This window comes from Trichomonas vaginalis, chromosome II (assembly GCF_026262505.1).
Source record: "Trichomonas vaginalis G3 chromosome II, whole genome shotgun sequence".
Classification (NCBI taxonomy): Eukaryota; Parabasalia; order Trichomonadida; family Trichomonadidae; genus Trichomonas; species Trichomonas vaginalis.
The window spans coordinates 20,058,645-20,078,275 of record NC_067204.1 but is presented as its reverse complement, the minus strand read 5'-3'; the positions used below and the strand labels follow the sequence as shown (position 1 = coordinate 20,078,275).

At 34.3% G+C, this 19,631-nt stretch overlaps 9 protein-coding genes and 4 pseudogenes across 13 annotated transcripts, besides 3 other annotated features; 6 read left to right on the top strand and 7 right to left on the bottom strand.

The window, feature by feature from the left end:
* Positions 1 to 1,455: part of a mobile genetic element that runs on past the window's edge.
* A 524-nt stretch (positions 1,456 to 1,979) lies between these two features.
* Positions 1,980 to 2,828, top strand: TVAGG3_0576550 (annotated as a pseudogene). The gene has a single exon. A coding segment is annotated over exon 1 (849 nt).
* Positions 2,829 to 2,832: 4 nt separating this feature from the next.
* Positions 2,833 to 3,075, bottom strand: TVAGG3_0576540 (serine threonine-protein phosphatase family; the record flags this gene model as incomplete). Its single annotated transcript, XM_001582152.1, has 1 exon — positions 2,833 to 3,075. One exon carries the CDS (start codon positions 3,073 to 3,075, stop codon positions 2,833 to 2,835), a length of 243 nt encoding a protein of 80 aa, XP_001582202.1.
* An 18-nt stretch (positions 3,076 to 3,093) lies between these two features.
* Positions 3,094 to 3,456, bottom strand: TVAGG3_0576530 (uncharacterized protein; the record flags this gene model as incomplete). Its single annotated transcript, XM_001582153.1, has 1 exon — positions 3,094 to 3,456. The coding sequence occupies one exon, from the start codon at positions 3,454 to 3,456 to the stop codon at positions 3,094 to 3,096; it is 363 nt and encodes a 120-aa protein (XP_001582203.1).
* Positions 3,457 to 3,958: 502 nt separating this feature from the next.
* On the bottom strand, positions 3,959 to 4,415 carry TVAGG3_0576520 (phage tail repeat-like family; the record flags this gene model as incomplete). Its single annotated transcript, XM_051239042.1, has 1 exon — positions 3,959 to 4,415. A coding segment is annotated over one exon (457 nt), but the record flags the coding sequence as incomplete, so codon positions are not given.
* Positions 4,416 to 4,701: 286 nt separating this feature from the next.
* Positions 4,702 to 5,219: a mobile genetic element.
* A 1,304-nt stretch (positions 5,220 to 6,523) lies between these two features.
* Positions 6,524 to 6,799, top strand: TVAGG3_0576500 (uncharacterized protein; the record flags this gene model as incomplete). The annotated part of the gene is made up of 1 exon (XM_001582154.2): positions 6,524 to 6,799. The coding sequence occupies one exon, from the start codon at positions 6,524 to 6,526 to the stop codon at positions 6,797 to 6,799; it is 276 nt and encodes a 91-aa protein (XP_001582204.2).
* Positions 6,800 to 6,817: 18 nt separating this feature from the next.
* TVAGG3_0576490 lies at positions 6,818 to 7,059 on the top strand (annotated as a pseudogene). Its single transcript has one exon. A coding segment is annotated over exon 1 (242 nt).
* A 4-nt stretch (positions 7,060 to 7,063) lies between these two features.
* TVAGG3_0576480 (uncharacterized protein) lies at positions 7,064 to 7,648 on the bottom strand (the record flags this gene model as incomplete). Its single annotated transcript, XM_051239041.1, has 1 exon — positions 7,064 to 7,648. One exon carries the CDS (start codon positions 7,646 to 7,648, stop codon positions 7,064 to 7,066), a length of 585 nt encoding a protein of 194 aa, XP_051096865.1.
* Positions 7,649 to 8,360: 712 nt separating this feature from the next.
* Positions 8,361 to 19,631: part of a mobile genetic element that runs on past the window's edge.
* Positions 9,751 to 10,622, bottom strand: TVAGG3_0576470 (annotated as a pseudogene). The gene has a single exon. A coding segment is annotated over exon 1 (872 nt).
* Positions 13,537 to 13,992, top strand: TVAGG3_0576460 (annotated as a pseudogene). Its single transcript has one exon. A coding segment is annotated over exon 1 (456 nt).
* On the top strand, positions 14,142 to 15,002 carry TVAGG3_0576450 (uncharacterized protein; the record flags this gene model as incomplete). Its single annotated transcript, XM_051239040.1, has 1 exon — positions 14,142 to 15,002. One exon carries the CDS (start codon positions 14,142 to 14,144, stop codon positions 15,000 to 15,002), a length of 861 nt encoding a protein of 286 aa, XP_051096864.1.
* TVAGG3_0576440 (organellar and viral DNA polymerase type B) lies at positions 15,749 to 16,234 on the top strand (the record flags this gene model as incomplete). Its single annotated transcript, XM_051239039.1, has 1 exon — positions 15,749 to 16,234. A coding segment is annotated over one exon (486 nt), but the record flags the coding sequence as incomplete, so codon positions are not given.
* TVAGG3_0576430 (uncharacterized protein) lies at positions 17,045 to 17,296 on the bottom strand (the record flags this gene model as incomplete). The annotated part of the gene is made up of 1 exon (XM_051239038.1): positions 17,045 to 17,296. The coding sequence occupies one exon, from the start codon at positions 17,294 to 17,296 to the stop codon at positions 17,045 to 17,047; it is 252 nt and encodes an 83-aa protein (XP_051096862.1).
* Positions 17,861 to 18,418, bottom strand: TVAGG3_0576420 (organellar and viral DNA polymerase type B; the record flags this gene model as incomplete). Its single annotated transcript, XM_001283169.1, has 1 exon — positions 17,861 to 18,418. The coding sequence occupies one exon, from the start codon at positions 18,416 to 18,418 to the stop codon at positions 17,861 to 17,863; it is 558 nt and encodes a 185-aa protein (XP_001283170.1).

Below are 19,631 nucleotides of genomic sequence, written 5' to 3'. Positions count from 1 at the left end.
TGACGGTTGTATAAAAATGTTAAGAGACTTAAACCAACCACAAGGTGGTGAAGCAAATGAAATGTCATATACGACAAATATAGACACTTCTCCATGGCAAAGATGAGACAAGTTTTAAATATTTACAATAACCGTAAACAAAAAGGTTTGGGAAACCACTCCCCCGAAGAAATGAAAAACAACCCTGACTTAGAGAAAGACTATATATTTAATAATTTAGTCAAAAGAGACAAACAAGAAAGAATGCCGGGCTTCAAACTTCAGAAAGGTGACAAAGTAAAAATAGAAATACCTAAACGCGACCCATATGAAAATACTATTGACTATGACAACAATGGGAACTCGACAGGTACTCACATTCGTGTTCGTAAAAATAGAAGAAAGTATACAAGAGAATATTATGAAGTTTTAGGCAAACATGGCAAAATGTACACACTGCAAGCAGAAGATAAAACTACTATTGTCAGACCTCGTTTCAAACTTGTCAAAGTTCAAGGTGGTATACTTTCAAAGACAGTTCCTAACAAATATAAGACAACTCCTGACGAATATGCTAAAGAAGTTGAAAATGACGACTAAGCAATTCTATACCATGCGTAAACTGTCATGTAAGGTGGCATGTATTCTTTACTTTGTCCCGTTGTTTGCGTATATCCTGTAACGCGATGTGTATGGCTTCCTCCTCCCTCAGTGTTACTCCAGTAACAATCTATAGCAAACTTAACGTTGTCTTTAACATCATATCCTTTACCTTTTGTCATTCCTGTCCAATCCCAATATCTATGCTTATGCCAACCTGCTTCAGATGTAGTTAAATCTACGTAGTGACTATGTGCAGGTAGATTTTCACCCGAAATCGTTTTACTTCCACCTGTTTCCTTTGAAGAGTTTGCACAATACAAAAACCTGTCGACTATTTGAGTCCAAGTTCCAACACCAAGTACTACTTCTGGTCTGGTAGAGTTCATTGAAACATATAATGAGCCAACCGGGTAAATAAGATTCGGCAAATTTTGTTTAAGCACATTGAGTTCCTGTCTTAGAAGCACAATGTCATATAACTTTTCTTGAAGTTCATTTACGTCAGAAATGTTATGTCTATGATATTTTTGTGCGTATGTTCCTTCTGTCCATGCGAAAATATATTCTTTTGTTGCATCTACATATCCAGCTATCCATTTCGAGTCTGCTTTGTCATCTAACTTTTCTTGAAGTTCATTTACGTCAGAAATGTTATGTGTATGAGTCTTATTTGCTTTCTTCTCTAACTCATCGTTAACATAAGTTTTATCTGCTTTAAGGTCTAAACATCCTGAAACCCATCCTGTATCAGCTTTAGTTTTTAAAATCTTCGATGTCCGTTCATGATACCATTCAACCTTTTCTATAATTTCTTTATCTTTTTCATCCACATATTCCTTATCCGCCTTCTTCACTAACACACTAGCCATAAGTCCCTTATCTACCTTCTCTTCAAGGCTAACGTTTAAGTCTGTTATTTCAGATATAGAATGTATATGAGTCTTTTTAGAATATTCGTTTTCAGCTCTTGTCACTTCACTTGACATTTTATTGTCAACATATGTTTTGTCTGCTAGTTCAGGATGAGTATGTTCTTTTGTTGCATAAGCATTGTTAGCTCTTTCTTCTTCTTTTGCTATTGCATCGTCTACATATTCTTTGTCAGCTTTGTTGTCAACATCTGCTTTCAAAAGAAGTTCATTTATAGGTTTCTCGTTTAAAGTTCCTTTTGTTGGATTTATACAGACAGTATGGTTCTTATTGTCTTGAAATAGAAACTCATCTGTCATTGGGTTTAATGTCAGTTTTAAGTTTCCTTCTTTCAATGACTCAGATATCTTAGAATAGTTTGAAAAGTTTGTTGTGTTCTTATTTAGAGCTTGCATAATGAGTTGTCGGTTGTGTTGTATTTCTCTCATGGAAGCAATATCTTTCGACATTTTTATTCTAGATAAAATATGCTTCCAATAGAAAAAGAAAATTCAAGAGTTGCTACAACTAAACCATTAGATGAACTTTTTACTAATGTCGGTCAAAAGTTTGAGACAGAGACCGTAAAGCATGAAGGCTATCGTTTTGACTACCCATTAAGATGGTTAAGAGACCCATCTGTCACAAAAGCTATTGGCTTTCGTAGAATGAAGTTTGTGTCTGTAGAAGATAAAAGTTTTCCATTTATTGTAAGGTTTCATATAGATTATATATCTGAAGGGAAACGAAAAATGTGGGAAGAAATTGAGCTAATACAAGTTGACCTTTCATCTTCTCTACAGACTGCGTTAAAAAAATAGAAGATAAAATAAATTCATGTTATGCAAAATATGCTGATGAATATGCAAATACCGAGAGCACACTTTATGTGAGAATTGTATATGACAAACAAAATTCACAAGTGTCATTTCAAATCTACGAAAACAATCCAAATAAAGACGAACAAATATATACAGAATTCACTGCAATGTCATGGTATTATTTGCAAAGAATGTTAAATCAGAAAGTCGAACTTCCTTTAGCAAATATTTACAGTCGATATGCAAGAGATGAACCATATTTATTTAAAGATGTTTTCGACCCAGCTGCTATTATTGTTCATGCTTCATTTTCTGGCGCCCAAAACTCTTTCTTATGCTTGGCAAATGACTTTTACGAAAAAACCTACAAAGTTATACGAACCACCAAGTGGAAGTATTTCAGACTTTCAAGTATGGTTTACTACAGATGGAAGAAAAAGAATAATTCCATTATACCATGCGTTTTACTTAGAACTTAGTTTCATATACAACTACTATCGAACGGTAAAAATATAATTTTTTAATACGGTTGAGGTGTTGGATTTGGTTGCCAACTAGACTGTGGTGCAGGTTCAGGCTGTTGTATAACAGGAGCTTGTTCTTCTGGTTCAGGGTCTTTAGGTATAATACCAACGAACTGACCTACTCTTTTACCAATATTTTTGACACCGTTCCATACTCCTCTTCCGACAGATTTTATTCCATTCCATATACCTCTTCCAACTCTTCTGAAGAAGTTTCCAATACTACTGAAGAAACCCATTTTACTATATGTAAAAATCTAATGTCCGCCTAGTCTCTTACGTTTCCTGTTGAGTTCCATAGCATTCTTTAACTGGAGCTCATACATTCTGTTTCTCCTCTGGTAGAAAACATATTCTGGGTCAACTCCTGTGTTCGCGTCATCTGCATAAAGTTGTTTATATCCCACTTCAGGGTTTGTATAAAACTCTTTCCATCTCATATTTGCATACCATGGTGGCAAACCTAACGCAGCGTCATTTGACATGGCAGTTTGCATTTGTACATCTGTTGGCACTTGACCATAGTTTGCCATTGCAGTTTGTATTCTAACTTCATTTGGAATATTCTCTGGGTTTGGTTGTCCAGGTTGCTGTGCATTCGCTAAGTTCTGTGCGTCCATTTAATATTAGATAAAAATATCTCTTACGAGTACATATACTGAACATTTGCAGGCATTGGTTCATCTTCATATTCTCTGTACTTTTCTGCCACGTCAAATAAATAAATGACACAATGGAAAAAACCTAAAACAAGTAGTCCTATTTCAAACCACATTTACTTACTAATAAAATTTCTTTATATTGTACACTTTCTCCCGTTTATAGGACCTCTCTCATATTCTATCTTGTCATATATAAACTCATAGTCATGTATGTCCTCTAACCATCTCATAACGGTTTCCAAACCACTTTTATCGGATGTAAAGTAAAAGCATGGATGGCTATGTATAACGTCTAAAGTTTCTAAAGAGTCTCTCAAAGTCCAGTCTACTTGGTATTGAAAATCCCATGTGTTATAGAACGGCGGGTCCACTATAAAGAAAACATTTTCCTTGTCTTTATATTTTTCATACAACTCTGTCCAATGACATCTCACAAACTCTATACCCTCAATATATTTTTCTATGTTCTCTTTGAAAACATTTGTATAGTTAAGATATAAAACTTTTGACATAAGTGTTTCAATGTCATGAACTCTTATAGCACCACTATATAATAGTCTAGCAGATATACTATTCCAGTCTATATATTCTGCTTTTTTCAAAACCTCTCTCACAATATTTTTCTTATCTAATGGTATACGTTCCATCTTACCTATAGGTATCTTTTCTTTTAACTCTTTCAATATATTGTTTGTGTCTGGAATATGTTTGAGACGGTCCATATAGTTGTCGAAGTCATTGCATATAATCTTTGAGTCTGGGAATATTGTATGACATAAATGGGATATATAGAAACTTCCACCGAACAAATCTACAAATGTTAGACCATTCGGTAGTTTCTTAAGTTCTCTCAATATAATATCTTTACATCTACTCTTATTTCCAAAGAACGGTAACGGTGGTTTTGTAAAATTCATTTATATATAATAATAAAAATGTTTTTACCCGAAAAGTGACAGAAAAGTGACAAAGCATGAAAACATATATAATTTGTGAAAAGCGACACATTATATAATGTTTTCGACCCAGAAGACTAACAATTTTCCGAATAAAAACTTAATTTATACTAAACATCTTCGGGGCTAGAGGGCGCAACGCGCCTGGAAGCCCTCCGAATAAAAACTTCATTTATACTAAACATCTTCAGGGCTAGAAGGGGCGCAGCCCCTGGAAGCCCCACTACCTTTTTTTTTTTTTTTTTTTCTTTCTTTGTTCATCTTCTAAATACAATTTATTTTTTCTTAGATATAATTCTATTCATTCAATTCGATCGTCATTTTTCAGTACATGATCGTAATTTTCAATTATTGATCGCGATTTTACTTCAGAATTTGTTCGCAATATTGCTTATCAAAATTATATCTCTATTCTCTCATTTCTGTTTAGTCAATATCATTACACTCCTATTGTCTAATAACATGCTATTAATTTTCTTAAAATTAAAAAAAAATATCAACTTTTAAAAACAGAAACTTAACATCCTTAGGTCAATGGATTTTGATGTGAGATACATTTAATCTGTTTTTCTTTTTTTATTTTAAATAATTGAATATTTATAGTTGTTATGGGTCTTACATCATGTAAAACGAATTTTCTTAAAGTAAATTTACTTTTTCTTCAATCTTTCTTACATATTTATTAAAAAAAAATTATCCAAAAAAAGATGTTTTAGAATGAAAAAAATAGAAAAATCTTCATTTATAGTCTTTCTTGAATGTATAAAAAAAAAAAAAGGAAGTGGGGCTTCCAGGCACTTCGTGCCCTCTAGCCCTAAGAATTTTGCCCAAGACCCAAGAGGAGGACCGAACCCCAGCCGACCAGCCGGTGACAAAACCAAAACCGTTGTTATTTACATCATATTAATGATGTCACTTTTAAAAATGTCACTTTTTGTTTCACTTTTCACAAATTATATATGTTTTCATGCTTTGTCACTTTTCTGTCACTTTTCGGGTAAAAAACATTTTTATTATTATATATAAATGAATTTTACAAAACCACCGTTACCGTTCTTTGGAAATAAGAGTAGATGTAAAGATATTATATTGAGAGAACTTAAGAAACTACCGAATGGTCTAACATTTGTAGATTTGTTCGGTGGAAGTTTCTATATATCCCATTTATGTCATACAATATTCCCAGACTCAAAGATTATATGCAATGACTTCGACAACTATATGGACCGTCTCAAACATATTCCAGACACAAACAATATATTGAAAGAGTTAAAAGAAAAGATACCTATAGGTAAGATGGAACGTATACCATTAGATAAGAAAAATATTGTGAGAGAGGTTTTGAAAAAAGCAGAATATATAGACTGGAATAGTATATCTGCTAGACTATTATATAGTGGTGCTATAAGAGTTCATGACATTGAAACACTTATGTCAAAAGTTTTATATCTTAACTATACAAATGTTTTCAAAGAGAACATAGAAAAATATATTGAGGGTATAGAGTTTTGTGAGATGTCATTGGACAGATTGTATGAAAATATAAAGACAAGGAAAATGTTTTCTTATAGTGGACCCGCCGTTCTATAACACATGGGATTTTCAATACCAAGTAGACTGGACTTTGAGAGACTCTTTAGAAACTTTAGACGTTATACATAGCCATCCATGCTTTTACTTTACATCCGATAAAAGTGGTTTGGAAACCGTTATGAGATGGTTAGAGGACATACATGACTATGAGTTTATATATGACAAGATAGAATATGAGAGAGGTCCTATAAACGGGAGAAAGTGTCACAATAAAGAAATTTTATTAGTAAGTAAATGTGGTTTGAAATAGGACTACTTGTTTTAGGTTTTTTCCATTGTGTCATTTATTTATTTGACGTGGCAGAAAAGTACAGAGAATATGAAGATGAACCAATGCCTGCAAATGTTCAGTATATGTACTCGTAAGAGATATTTTTATCTAATATTAAATGGACGCACAGAACTTAGCGAATGCACAGCAACCTGGACAACCAAACCCAGAGAATATTCCAAATGAAGTTAGAATACAAACTGCAATGGCAAACTATGGTCAAGTGCCAACAGATGTACAAATGCAAACTGCCATGTCAAATGACGCTGCGTTAGGTTTGCCACCATGGTATGCAAATATGAGATGGAAAGAGTTTTATACAAACCCTGAAGTGGGATATAAACAACTTTATGCAGATGACGCGAACACAGGAGTTGACCCAGAATATGTTTTCTACCAGAGGAGAAACAGAATGTATGAGCTCCAGTTAAAGAATGCTATGGAACTCAACAGGAAACGTAAGAGACTAGGCGGACATTAGATTTTTACATATAGTAAAATGGGTTTCTTCAGTAGTATTGGAAACTTTTCAGAAGAGTTGGAAGAGGTATATGGAATGGAATAAAATCTGTCGGAAGAGGAGTATGGAACGGTGTCAAAAATATTGGTAAAAGAGTAGGTCAGTTCGTTGGTATTATACCTAAAGACCCTGAACCAGAAGAACAAGCTCCTGTTATACAACAGCCTGAACCTGCACCACAGTCTAGTTGGCAACCAAATCCAACACCTCAACCGTATTAAAAAATTATATTTTTACCGTTCGATAGTAGTTGTATATGAAACTAAGTTCTAAGTAAAACGCATGGTATAATGGAATTATTCTTTTTCTTCCATCTGTAGTAAACCATACTTGAAAGTCTGAAATACTTCCACTTGGTGGTTCGTATAACTTTGTAGGTTTTTCGTAAAAGTCATTTGCCAAGCATAAGAAAGAGTTTTGGGCGCCAGAAAATGAAGCATGAACAATAATAGCAGCTGGGTCGAAAACATCTTTAAATAAATATGGTTCATCTCTTGCATATCGACTGTAAATATTTGCTAAAGGAAGTTCGACTTTCTGATTTAACATTCTTTGCAAATAATACCATGACATTGCAGTGAATTCTGTATATATTTGTTCGTCTTTATTTGGATTGTTTTCGTAGATTTGAAATGACACTTGTGAATTTTGTTTGTCATATACAATTCTCACATAAAGTGTGCTCTCGGTATTTGCATATTCATCAGCATATTTTGCATAACATGAATTTATTTTATCTTCTATATTTTTTAACGCAGTCTGTAGAGAAGATGAAAGGTCAACTTGTATTAGCTCAATTTCTTCCCACATTTTTCGTTTCCCTTCAGATATATAATCTATATGAAACCTTACAATAAATGGAAAACTTTTATCTTCTACAGACACAAACTTCATTCTACGAAAGCCAATAGCTTTTGTGACAGATGGGTCTCTTAACCATCTTAATGGTAGTCAAAACGATAGCCTTCATGCTTTACGGTCTCTGTCTAAACTTTTGACCGACATTAGTAAAAAGTTCATCTAATGGTTTAGTTGTAGCAACTCTTGAATTTTCTTTTTCTATTGGAAGCATATTTTATCTAGAATAAAAATGTCAAATGAAACAGCGTCTATGAGAGAAATACAACACAACCGACAACTCATTATGCAAGCTCTAAATAAGAACACAACAAACTTTTCAAACTATTCTAAGATATCTGAGTCATTGAAAGAAGGAAACTTAAAACTGACATTAAACCCAATGACAGATGAGTTTCTATTTCAAGACAAGAAGAACAATACTGTCTGTATAAATCCAACAAAAGGAACTTTAAACGAGAAACCTATAAATGAACTTCTTTTGAAAGCAGATGTTGACAACAAAGCTGACAAAGAATATGTAGACGATGCAATAGCAAAAGAAGAAGAAAGAGCTAACAATGCTTATGCAACAAAAGAACATACTCATCCTGAACTAGCAGACAAAACATATGTTGACAATAAAATGTCAAGTGAAGTGACAAGAGCTGAAAACGAATATTCTAAAAAGACTCATATACATTATATTAACCAAATACCAAGTCTTAAGGAAACATTAGAGACAAAAGCAGATAAGACTCATACACATTCTATATCTGATATTACAAACTTACAAGAAACCTTAAACAGGAAAAGTGACGTTGGACATACACATACCATTGCAAATATTACAAACTTACAAGAAACCTTAAACAGGAAAAGTGCCGTTGGACATACACATTCTATATCTGAAATAACAGACTTAAACGTTAGCCTTGAAAATAAAGCAGATAAGGAATATGTGAATGAAATATACCAAAGTTTGATAGGAACAACAAAAAATATTGAAACTATTGTTGGTGACTTTTCTGTCAATGAAGAAAATAAATATTTTAGATGGGAGTTTGTACAGTCCTTAAGAAATGGTATACGGTATAAACTCATTCCGAAAAATAACAATGAAATGTATGTAAGCTATATAAAGAATGATGGTACACAAGTTAAAGTTCCATTAGACAACAACTGTTACTTAAACTTATATGGAGACGAACAAAAGAAATATTTAAGAGTTTATGAAATGACAGATATGACATTGCCTGACCCAGCTCCAGTACCATATTATTATGACTATGGATATGACGGCGGAGCACTACATGCAGATGAACAAAAGTTAACATTATATTTAGATTATTATAGATATAAAAGATATAATGCAATAGAAAAAACGAGAATAGTATATTATTATACAGATGACAAAAATAAATATTATAGTCAAGACTTTACCTACCCTGAAAACATAAGATTATATTATAAAAAATATTCTGACACAAACCAGAAGAAACCTGAAATGGTTGCACTATATTTTAAGTTCAAAAGAGACAATCCTATATTATCTCATATGTTTGATTTAATGAACCCAGTAGGTTCTATTTATACATCTATGGATGTAAGAGGTCCTCAAGCAATGTTTGGTGTTGGTGCATGGGAACAAATAGTCGACAGGTTTTTGTATTGTGCAAACTCTTCAAAGGAAACAGGTGGAAGTAAAACGATTTCAGGTGCAAATTTACCTGCACACAGTCACTACATAGATTTAAGTACATCTCAAGAAGGTTGGCATAAGCATAGATATTGGGATTGGACAGGAATGACAAAAGGTAAAGGATATGATGTTAAAGACGACGTTAAGTTTGCTATAAATTGTTACTGGGATGACACTTGGGGAGAAGGAGACCATACACATCGCGTTACAGGATATACGCAAACAACGGACAAAGTAAAGAATACATGCCACCTTACATGACAGTTTACGCATGGTATAGAATTGCTTAGTCGTCATTTTCAACTTCTTTAGCATATTCGTCAGGAGTTGTCTTATATTTGTTAGGAACTGTCTTTGAAAGTATACCACCTTGAACTTTGACAAGTTTGAAACGAGGTCTGACAATAGTAGTTTTATCTTCTGCTTGCAGTGTGTACATTTTGCCATGTTTGCCTAAAACTTCATAATATTCTCTTGTATACTTTCTTCTATTTTACGAACACGAATGTGAGTACCTGTCGAGTTCCCATTGTTGTCATAGTCAATAGTATTTTCATATGGGTCGCGTTTAGGTATTTCTATTTTTACTTTGTCACCTTTCTGAAGTTTGAACCCCGGCATTCTTTCTTGTTTGTCTCTTTTGACTAAATTATTAAATATATAGTCTTTCTCTAAGTCAGGGTTGTTTTTCATTTCTTCGGGGGAGTGGTTTCCCAAACCTTTTTGTTTACGGTTATTGTAAATATTTAAAACTTGTCTCATCTTTGCCATGGAGAAGTGTCTATACTTGTCGTCATATGACATTTCATTTGCTTCACCACCTTGTGGTTGGTTTAAGTCTCTTAACATTTTTATACATCCGTCAATGACACCAAGAGCAGAATGGTTTTGGTCGACAATGAAATATTGGTTTACATTTTTTGAACGCAGATAGTTTTTTACATCATCTGATTTGAAAGAACTTTCACAGTCAGATGTCAGTTTTGTTGGATGGTATTTGTCAACGAATATTGTCAAAGCTGCTAAGATATCTAAAATAGCTTTGGACTGTAATGGTATGGCTTCACAGTATCTTGTGTTTTGACCAACAAATATTAACCAGTATGGTGGTCCATCTTCTCTATACCTCGGAATGTTTTCCAAGATATCCATAAACCAAGCATTTGGTGTTGAACTAAAGATTTTTATCATGAGTGCTTTCTTTGTCGCTTTAGAAACATAGGGGTCCTTGTTTGGATTCGTCATTTTTTACCCTATAAGAAATGGGTTTATTTGGCGCATTAGCAGGAGTTGCATCCAGATTTTTACCCGCAGTGGGAACAATAGCTAGAGGTGCATTTGGAATTGGAAGGAAGATTTTGAGTACATTAGGTATACTTAAAGAGAAAGCACAACCTATTATACAAACTGTACAGAAAGGTTGGGAGGTAGCACGAGATGCAGCAAATCTTATTCCAAATCCTGAAACAAGAGGAAAAGTTCAAGGATGGATGGACAATGTAGGAAGACAAGCAGGAAACTATTATAACAAAGCAAATGACTACTATAACCAAGCAGGACACTATATGGACCAAGGTGAAAGATTCTTTAACAGAGGATATAACCATGCACAACAGTGGGTAAACAATAACCAACCGCAACCACCTCAAACGTGGGGAATGTAAAATTTTTTACTGAGATGAAATGAACAATACAGCATTGAGACAAATGGGTTCAAGATGGATTTGTCGACTTCCAGCAGTTACACCACGTGTTTGTCAAGTTCTTCCTATACCTCAGGAAGTTTTAGACCGACTTAAAAAACAACAACAACCAGTTGAAAACAAACCAAACTAAAATTTTTTACGGACCTGAAAATGACCGAAGAATTGAAACCGTAGATTTGACACCACAAACAAAAAGTTCAGAACCATTGTCAAAACCTGTCAAAGAACTTACAGATGAAGAGAAAAATTCAATAATAGAAAGTGCCAGGTCTGGAAATACAAACCCTAACTACAAAGTCACTTTTCATAGAAATGGAACGGCTAGTATCTCAAAAAAGAAACAGACTCTCACAAATAAAAATATTGAAGTCTGAAGGAGCTTTCGAGACAACAGATGGAAAAGTTTACTTCACTGACCAACAGTTCATTATAGAACATCTCATTGACTTAGAGTCGAAATATTCTAAACTTTACAACAAACACAAAAAGTTGAAAGGAAAACAAAAACAAATGGCATATGATATTTATGAAGATGTTGACGACACAACTGTTCCTGCAAGTGAAGTAAAGTCAGAGGAACCAAAAAGTGACGAAAAACCGATAGAAGAAGAGAAACCAAAAACTGAAGATAAACCAAAACCAAAGTTTAGTTTCCAAACTAAACCAAGTCAACCTTCATTAGCTGGTATGGGTTGGCGTCAAAGACTTATGCAGCAGGCGGTTATGTAAAGTAAAGAAAAAAATATTTTTTTATTTTTATAAAAATGCCCCATATAGAATGGATAGAAAGTCTGCTAGAATAAAAGCAGAGTTACAAAGATATGGTTGGAGAGTTTCGAAGAATTTTAAATATAGGAAGGGAAGACCCATAAAAGTCTATGACAAATTGTCTGGTCTTCGCTACGAAATGGATTTGGAAACAGCACGTGCCAATTATCCAAACAGACTAGAGAGTTAGAAGAAGAACGTCTTATGGACATGCCTTTCGATGTTTAGTGAACCTCAAGTTGAAGGACACGACGGCTTTGCCAGATTCTACTGGAAACATGACGAACAATTGCATCCTTTGAGAAGGAAAAAAGGAAAAGGTGAAGACACACATGCTCCCATGGAAAGAACAAGATATGCATATGAAAAGTATCGTGAAGTTAGAAGTCAAATTACATCTGGTCGAACCTTTACAGTAAACTTTGACGAAGGAAAGAACAAAGAAGGCTTCATGGGAGTACTTGCTGCAATTCAAGACGGAAATAAGAAAGGACACAATCTCAGATTGACCATAACAGATTTGGATGGTCACATTTACTATGCACATGGCAATGAACAAACAGCCGCAAACTTCTTGACGCTTTCAAGACTACAAAGAGAGAACAAATGGTTGACTCAGACTCAGACATTTTGAATGCAATTGAAGAATTGCAAGTGTCAAGTTCGAATGGCATGAACCTAACCCTCAAGCAGTCAGACAACATGCTGGATACTTCCCTTCATAAATAAGTCTGACATTGACTTGACAAGGTATGGAATTTACAATTCAATTGAAACAATTGTCAATGAACCTTGTATTCTTACATGTCTCAGGAACTCTGGTCTTGTTACAGATGAGAAGATGAAGTATCTTGAGTCATGTGTGAAGACAAGGTACATGCTCAGAGGTCAATTGGCAAAAATTGCACCGTTGGCAAATGTCAATATCCAAGTCAACATACCTACAGCTAAAGGTTCTTCACATGACGACTATGTTGTTGAGTTCAATTTACCATGGTTGAAGATTGTAATTGTCCACAACCACTTCATGTTGAACGAAAGTCTTACAAACCCATTGTTCGGAAAAGGCAAGTGCAACATTGTCAGAGCTGTAAACATTCTTTTCGAGAAAGGTTTGTTGGAACAATTCCAGATGACAAGCTTACAGAAAGTTTTGTACCAAAAGACGAAACAAACTTTTCACTGTTAGCAAGACCAAAAGTTGTTCCAGACAAAGTTCTAGTACAAAAGAAGTACACAATTCCACAAGGAGTTGGATTGTTCGGATACCAACCTGAACCAGAAGAACTTCCAATGAGGTTGCAAGAACTTCAAGATGCTATAAATAAACTTCCATTGAGACATCCAATTGACGTCAAATTGTATTGGAGAGCATCTGAGTTAGGTCAGAAGGTTTTATATGAAACAGGTTGCTTCGACGATGTTTATGAGATAACAGGAGAAGTTTCTCAGAAGATAAGAGACTCACTTGAATTTCCACAAACTGGACCAATTGGTTGCGACAAGTTCGACTCAAACGAAAAGATATACTATGTCGACCTTAACGCTGCGTACATGAGGTTTGTCCAATATATTCCGACTGGAATTCCAAACGAAGATGGTGAGTTCCCGGAAGGAACTATACAGTTGGAAAAGTCATACAACAACTGTATGATATTAGGAAAGCTTCAAACCCCAAACTTGCAATGACACTCAAATTGCTTATGAATTCGACATGGGGATATTCCATTAAGAAACCTCAAGAGATGAAGAGTAAACATTATGAGAAGGTCGACAACTTTGTTGAAAGGTTTTCTCCTTTTGTTTTGAAGTACGAATTCACTCAAGGTCAAAGTGGCTTAGTAACCACATTAAAACCTATTGTCGAACATTGGTCTTACCCTCAGTTCGCAAAAGCAGTCCTTGACAACTACAACAATTCTTCTCCGAAGTCAAATCCAAAGTGAAGGTTTACTATGAGAACATTGACGCACTCATGACGAACGAAGAAGGATACAACAAACTCATTGAAATGGGAATGGTCGGTGAAAAGAGGGCTGTTTTAAGCTAGATAAGGTATTTCCGAAGTTCATGTCCTCTCCAAGCGTAAGTACTGGGGCATACTTGAAGACGGCACAGAAATAAAACATTGCATGAAATAAAAAATTATTTTTAAAAAAGTGACATTTTTTAAATTTTATTTGAAATGTACGCTGAGTTTGTTGGAGAAGACCGTTGGGAAACTTGTTTGTTAGATGAGAAATATGAAATGGCATACCATTTTAAAACAATATATTTTTACATATATTAAATGCTTCAGGTTGAAAAACAAAGAACAAAAGTAGCAGATACAAAACCGTTAGACTATATCTTTACAAATGCTGGTAGGACTATTTCAGATGAAGAAATTTCATCCCGAGCATACAAGTTTGACTATCCAATTCGTTGGCTTCAAAGTCCTTCAGATGCAAAGGCAATAGGATTTAGAAGAGTTTTGTTTTCAAATAGAACTAACGCATTTATGTTCGCAGTATATTTTCATGGGCAGTATAAAGGTCCTGATGGTCTAATAGACAAATTTGACGAAATGAGAATCTTTACAGTTCGTTCAGACGAAAGTCTTGAGAAAACTCTAAATGACTTTCAAACTCAAATGAACAAATATTATTGGGAATTTCAAAAAAAATACGACTCTTTACTAAATGGAACATACTATCTGAAACTAGAATATGACAAGATGAACTCCACCGTTTCATTTCAAAAGATTGAAATTAACCCTCCAGGAGATACAGAGTTTTTATTTTGGGAAGTAGACAAACGTTCTTGGGCACAATTTCTTCGGTTACTAAACCAGAACGAACCATTACCACCAGATGGTCCATTTCAATTTATACTTCCACCAGCAGATTTGACAGTTTATAGAAACGTGTTTGACCCTCAAAATGTTATGTGTCATGCAAGTTTCAGTTCAAGCAACAATAGTTTTCTATGTATTGGTAAGGACTTTTATGACTTTGCTTCTAAATTCTACGAACCACCTAGTAACAGTTTCTCTGACTTTCAAGTTTGGTTCACAACAAATGGTGTGCAACATATTATTCCATTGTACTATGACTTTTATCTCGAATTGTCTTTCATATATAACTACGGAAAAGTGCTGAAAAAGTATTGAAAAATAATGTTTATGTTAGCATGTTAGATCTCACCTCTTTTTTCACCTTTTTTCTCACCTCTTGAATTTGTCATGACTTCTTCGTAAATGTTTTGTGAAGAATATAGCAACCGCCGGAATTCAGACGGTTGCTTTTTATACAAAATTCACACAGGAAATTCTTGAGTTTTGGTTGAAAGAATACGGTGGAGCCAAAAGTGGCTCGACCTCAAAACAAGCATTTTATGAGCTTACAAAGGGTGTTATGAATGAATTCAGCAACATACATCCTGACCTCGTTCATTTTGTTGCTAAATTCAGTAAAAATAATGTTTAGGTGAAGAGGTGACATCTCACCCGTTTTCTCACCTCTTTTCTCACCTCATGAATTTTCATGAATTTCATCGTAAATGTTTTGTCAAGACTTCTTCGTACATGTTTTGTCAAGACTTCTTCGTACATGTTTTGTCAAGACTTCTTCGTACATGTTTTGTCAAGACTTCTTCGTAAGTGTTTTGTCGAAACTTCTTCGTAAATGTTTTGTCAAGACTTCTTCGTACATGTTTTGTCAAGACTTCTTCGTACATGTTTTGTCAAGACTTCTTCATCGTAATGAGCGTAAATGACTCAAAAATATAATTTAGGTGAAGAGGTGACATCTCACCTGTTTTCTCACCTCTTTTCTCACCTCATGAATTTTCCCGAAATAAAAAATAAAGTTAGTTTTATTTTATTTATTTTTTTTTATTTTGTATAAAAGAACAGAAATGTCAACAATCGGCACAACAACAATTCAAACTACAGCACCAAACTCGTTAGTTATGAATCCAACATCTATGTTAGTAGAAATGAAAAACTTCATTCCTTCTTCATATACTTTTGAAACAGAAATCCAGAAGATAAAGCAAGAACTTTTAACAAGTAATTTAGACTGTAGTGCGAAAGATGAAGAAAATGAACAGTATCTTTATGAAATGCAGGACATTATTGACCATTTACCCAAATTGCCTGAAATCCAACAGCAAAAACTAACTATTCCTGAATTCGACGAAATTGAAGTCAAAGCAACTGACTCAGTAGAAATAAAGAAGTTCATACGAAAGGTAAATTATGAATTCCTTGGTTTTCATTGCAACCATAAAGTTATGGACAAAGATTGCGATATGGTATATAAGAACATCTCTGACATATATAAATCTGGGGAGTTTAAGACCTACGACAACTTTGTTTCATTAGTTGCAAAATGTGTTTGGGAAATAAGAGATAAAGATAGAAGAGGTAAGGTATGGAATGAACAGATAAAACCAGCAACTTTTGAGTTAAAGAAAACCATTGACGCCTTGGTTGTTTTAGCAGGTAAGGTTTCAGAATATAACGCAAAAAAACCCGCAATGTTCTAAATGTAAAGCAGCAATGAGGAAATATAACTACTCCGTCAAAGAGATAGAACGTATGCGAAACGACTATGCAGATTTAAAGAAAGAAGCAGAAAAGCCAGCAGAAAATAAAATGGACATGTTAGAATTCTGAACAAAAACTATCCAACTGCTGACGATTTCCTTCTATCTGACGTCAAGAAGAAGTATAAAGAAACTTTCGGTATCGTTAAAACATTCGATGTACTAAAAGAAGAAATAGAAGCTACGAAACTGTTTAAGATTTCAAATATACATCGTACAATTCATGTAAAACGCTTATAAAATAACTAGGGTGAGAAAAGAGGTGAGAAAACGGGTGAGATGTCACCTCTTCACCTAAAATATATTTTTATTGAATTCAGCAACAAAATTCTGAGTAAAATAATTTTTAGGGCATGTGTCAAACCGTTGAGTTTTCACAAAATTTAAAAAATAACGTTTACGAAGAAGTTTTGACAAATTCAAGAGGGTGAGAAAACAGGTGAGAAAACGGGTGAGATGTCACCTCTTCACCTAAAATATATTTTTATTGAATTCAGCAACAAAATTCTGAGTAAAATGGCATATGCTTGCTTCTCTCGGAAAACCGAGAGAAGAGATTCCGTATGAAAATCGCAAGAATTTGGCTCCTGGTTTGAAAGGATATTATGTACATAGACTTCTTGTAAATGCTGTTGCAATGTGGGCTTCACCTAAATTATATTTTTGGTCCGGGAACAACTTTCTCTCAATTGGAGCTGTGGCATAATCTTTGCGTAAACGGTTCAGACCTTCTTCGAACTCTTGGTCTCTCTTCGATTTGGTTTGAGATTGGAATTGCTGGAACTGAGGTGCAGGGGCTGGTGCTTTCGGTTCTTCTGGATTGAGATTGGACTCGGTTGGTGGGACGTGGGACATTCGTTTGTGGCTTAACCGTCGGACCACAACGATAAAAATCTCTGCTACTGTCAGTAAAAATACTGCTACTGTCAGTAAAAATACTGCTACTGTCAGTAAAAATACTGCTACTGTCAGTAAAAGTACTGCTACTGTCAGTAAAAATACTGCTACTGTCAGTAAAAGTACTGCTACTGTCAGTAAAAGTACTGCTAATGTCAGTAGCAATGGTCGAAGTCGAACCTACCGACGAGGCAATTTACCTAATTGAAATTAACGAGCTTGTTAAAGACTTCCTCAGGCAGAATGTAAAAGGCAAGCTTGTTAACGGTTAGAAACCGTATAGAACCTTCATTTTTTTCCTCAAAAATAATGTTTATGTTAGAATATTAGAAAATAACATTTTTTCTAACATAAGCGTTTTACATGGTAAACGTTATTTTTGGAATTTTGTGAAAACTCAACGGTTTGACACATGCCATATGCCATTTTACTCAGAATTTTGTGCTGAATTCAGCAAAAATAATGTTTATGTTAACATGTTAGATCTAACACGTTTTCTAACCTCTTTTCTAACATAACTATTTACAAGCGTTTTACATGGTATATGTTGCGATGGTTCATGACTTTAAACAATTTCGTAGCTTCTATTTCTTCTTTTAGTACATCGAATGTTTTAACGATACCGAAAGTTTCTTTATACTTCTTCTTGACGTCAGATAGAAGGAAATCGTCAGCAGTTGGATAGTTTTTGTTCAGAAATTCTAACATGTCCATTTTATTTTCTGCTGGCTTTTCTGCTTCTTTCTTTAAATCTGCATAGTCGTTTCGCATACGTTCTATCTCTTTGACGGAGTAGTTATATTTCCTCATTGCTGCTTTACATTTAGAACATTGCGGGTTCATTTTTGCGTTATATTCTGAAACCTTACCTGCTAAAACAACCAAGGCGTCAATGGTTTTCTTTAACTCAAAAGCTGCTGGTTTTATCTGTTCATTCCATACCTTACCTCTTCTATCTTTATCTCTTATCTGCCATACACATTCTGCAACTAACGAAACAAAGTTGTCGTAGGTCTTAAATTCTTCAGATTTATATATGTCAGAGATGTTCTTATATACCATATCGCAATCTTTGTCCATAACTTTATGGTTGCAATGAAAACCAAGGAATTCATAATTTACCTTTCGTATGAACTTCTTTATTTCTACTGAGTCAGTTGCTTTGACTTCAATTTCGTCGAATTCAGGAATAGTTAGTTTTTGCTGTTGGATTTCAGGCAATTTGGGTAAATGGTCAATAATGTCCTGCATTTCATAAAGATACTGTTCATTTTCTTCATCTTTCGCACTACAGTCTAAATTACTTGTTAAAAGTTCTTGCTTTATCTTCTGGATTTCTGTTTCAAAAGTATATGAAGAAGGAATGAAGTTTTTCATTTCTACTAACATAGATGTTGGATTCATAACTAACGAGTTTGGTGCTGTAGTTTGAATTGTTGTTGTGCCGATTGTTGACATTTCTGTTCTTTTATACAAAATAAAAAAAAATAAATAAAATAAAACTAACTTTATTTTTTATTTCGGGAAAATTCATGAGGTGAGAAAAGAGGTGAGAAAACAGGTGAGATGTCACCTCTTCACCTAAATTATATTTTTGAGTCATTTACGCTCATTACGATGAAGAAGTCTTGACAAAACATGTACGAAGAAGTCTTGACAAAACATGTACGAAGAAGTCTTGACAAAACATTTACGAAGAAGTTTCGACAAAACATTTACGAAGAAGTCTTGACAAAACATGTACGAAGAAGTCTTGACAAAACATGTACGAAGAAGTCTTGACAAAACATGTACGAAGAAGTCTTGACAAAACATTTACGATGAAATTCATGAAAATTCATGAGGTGAGAAAAGAGGTGAGAAAACGGGTGAGATGTCACCTCTTCACCTAAACATTATTTTTACTGAATTTAGCAACAAAATGAACGAGGTCAGGATGTATGTTGCTGAATTCATTCATAACACCCTTTGTAAGCTCATAAAATGCTTGTTTTGAGGTCGAGCCACTTTTGGCTCGACCGTATTCTTTCAACCAAAACTCAAGAATTTCCCGCATGAATTTTGTATAAAAACCAACCGCCGGAATTCAGACGGTTGCTATATTCTTCACAAAACATTTACGTTTAGTTTACGAAGAAGTCTTGACAAAACATTTACGATGAAATCATGAAAATTCATGAGGTGAGAAAAGAGGTGAGAAAACGGGTGAGATCTAACATGCTAACATAAACATTATTTTTCAATACTTTTTCAGCACTTTTCCGTAGTTATATATGAAAGACAATTCGAGATA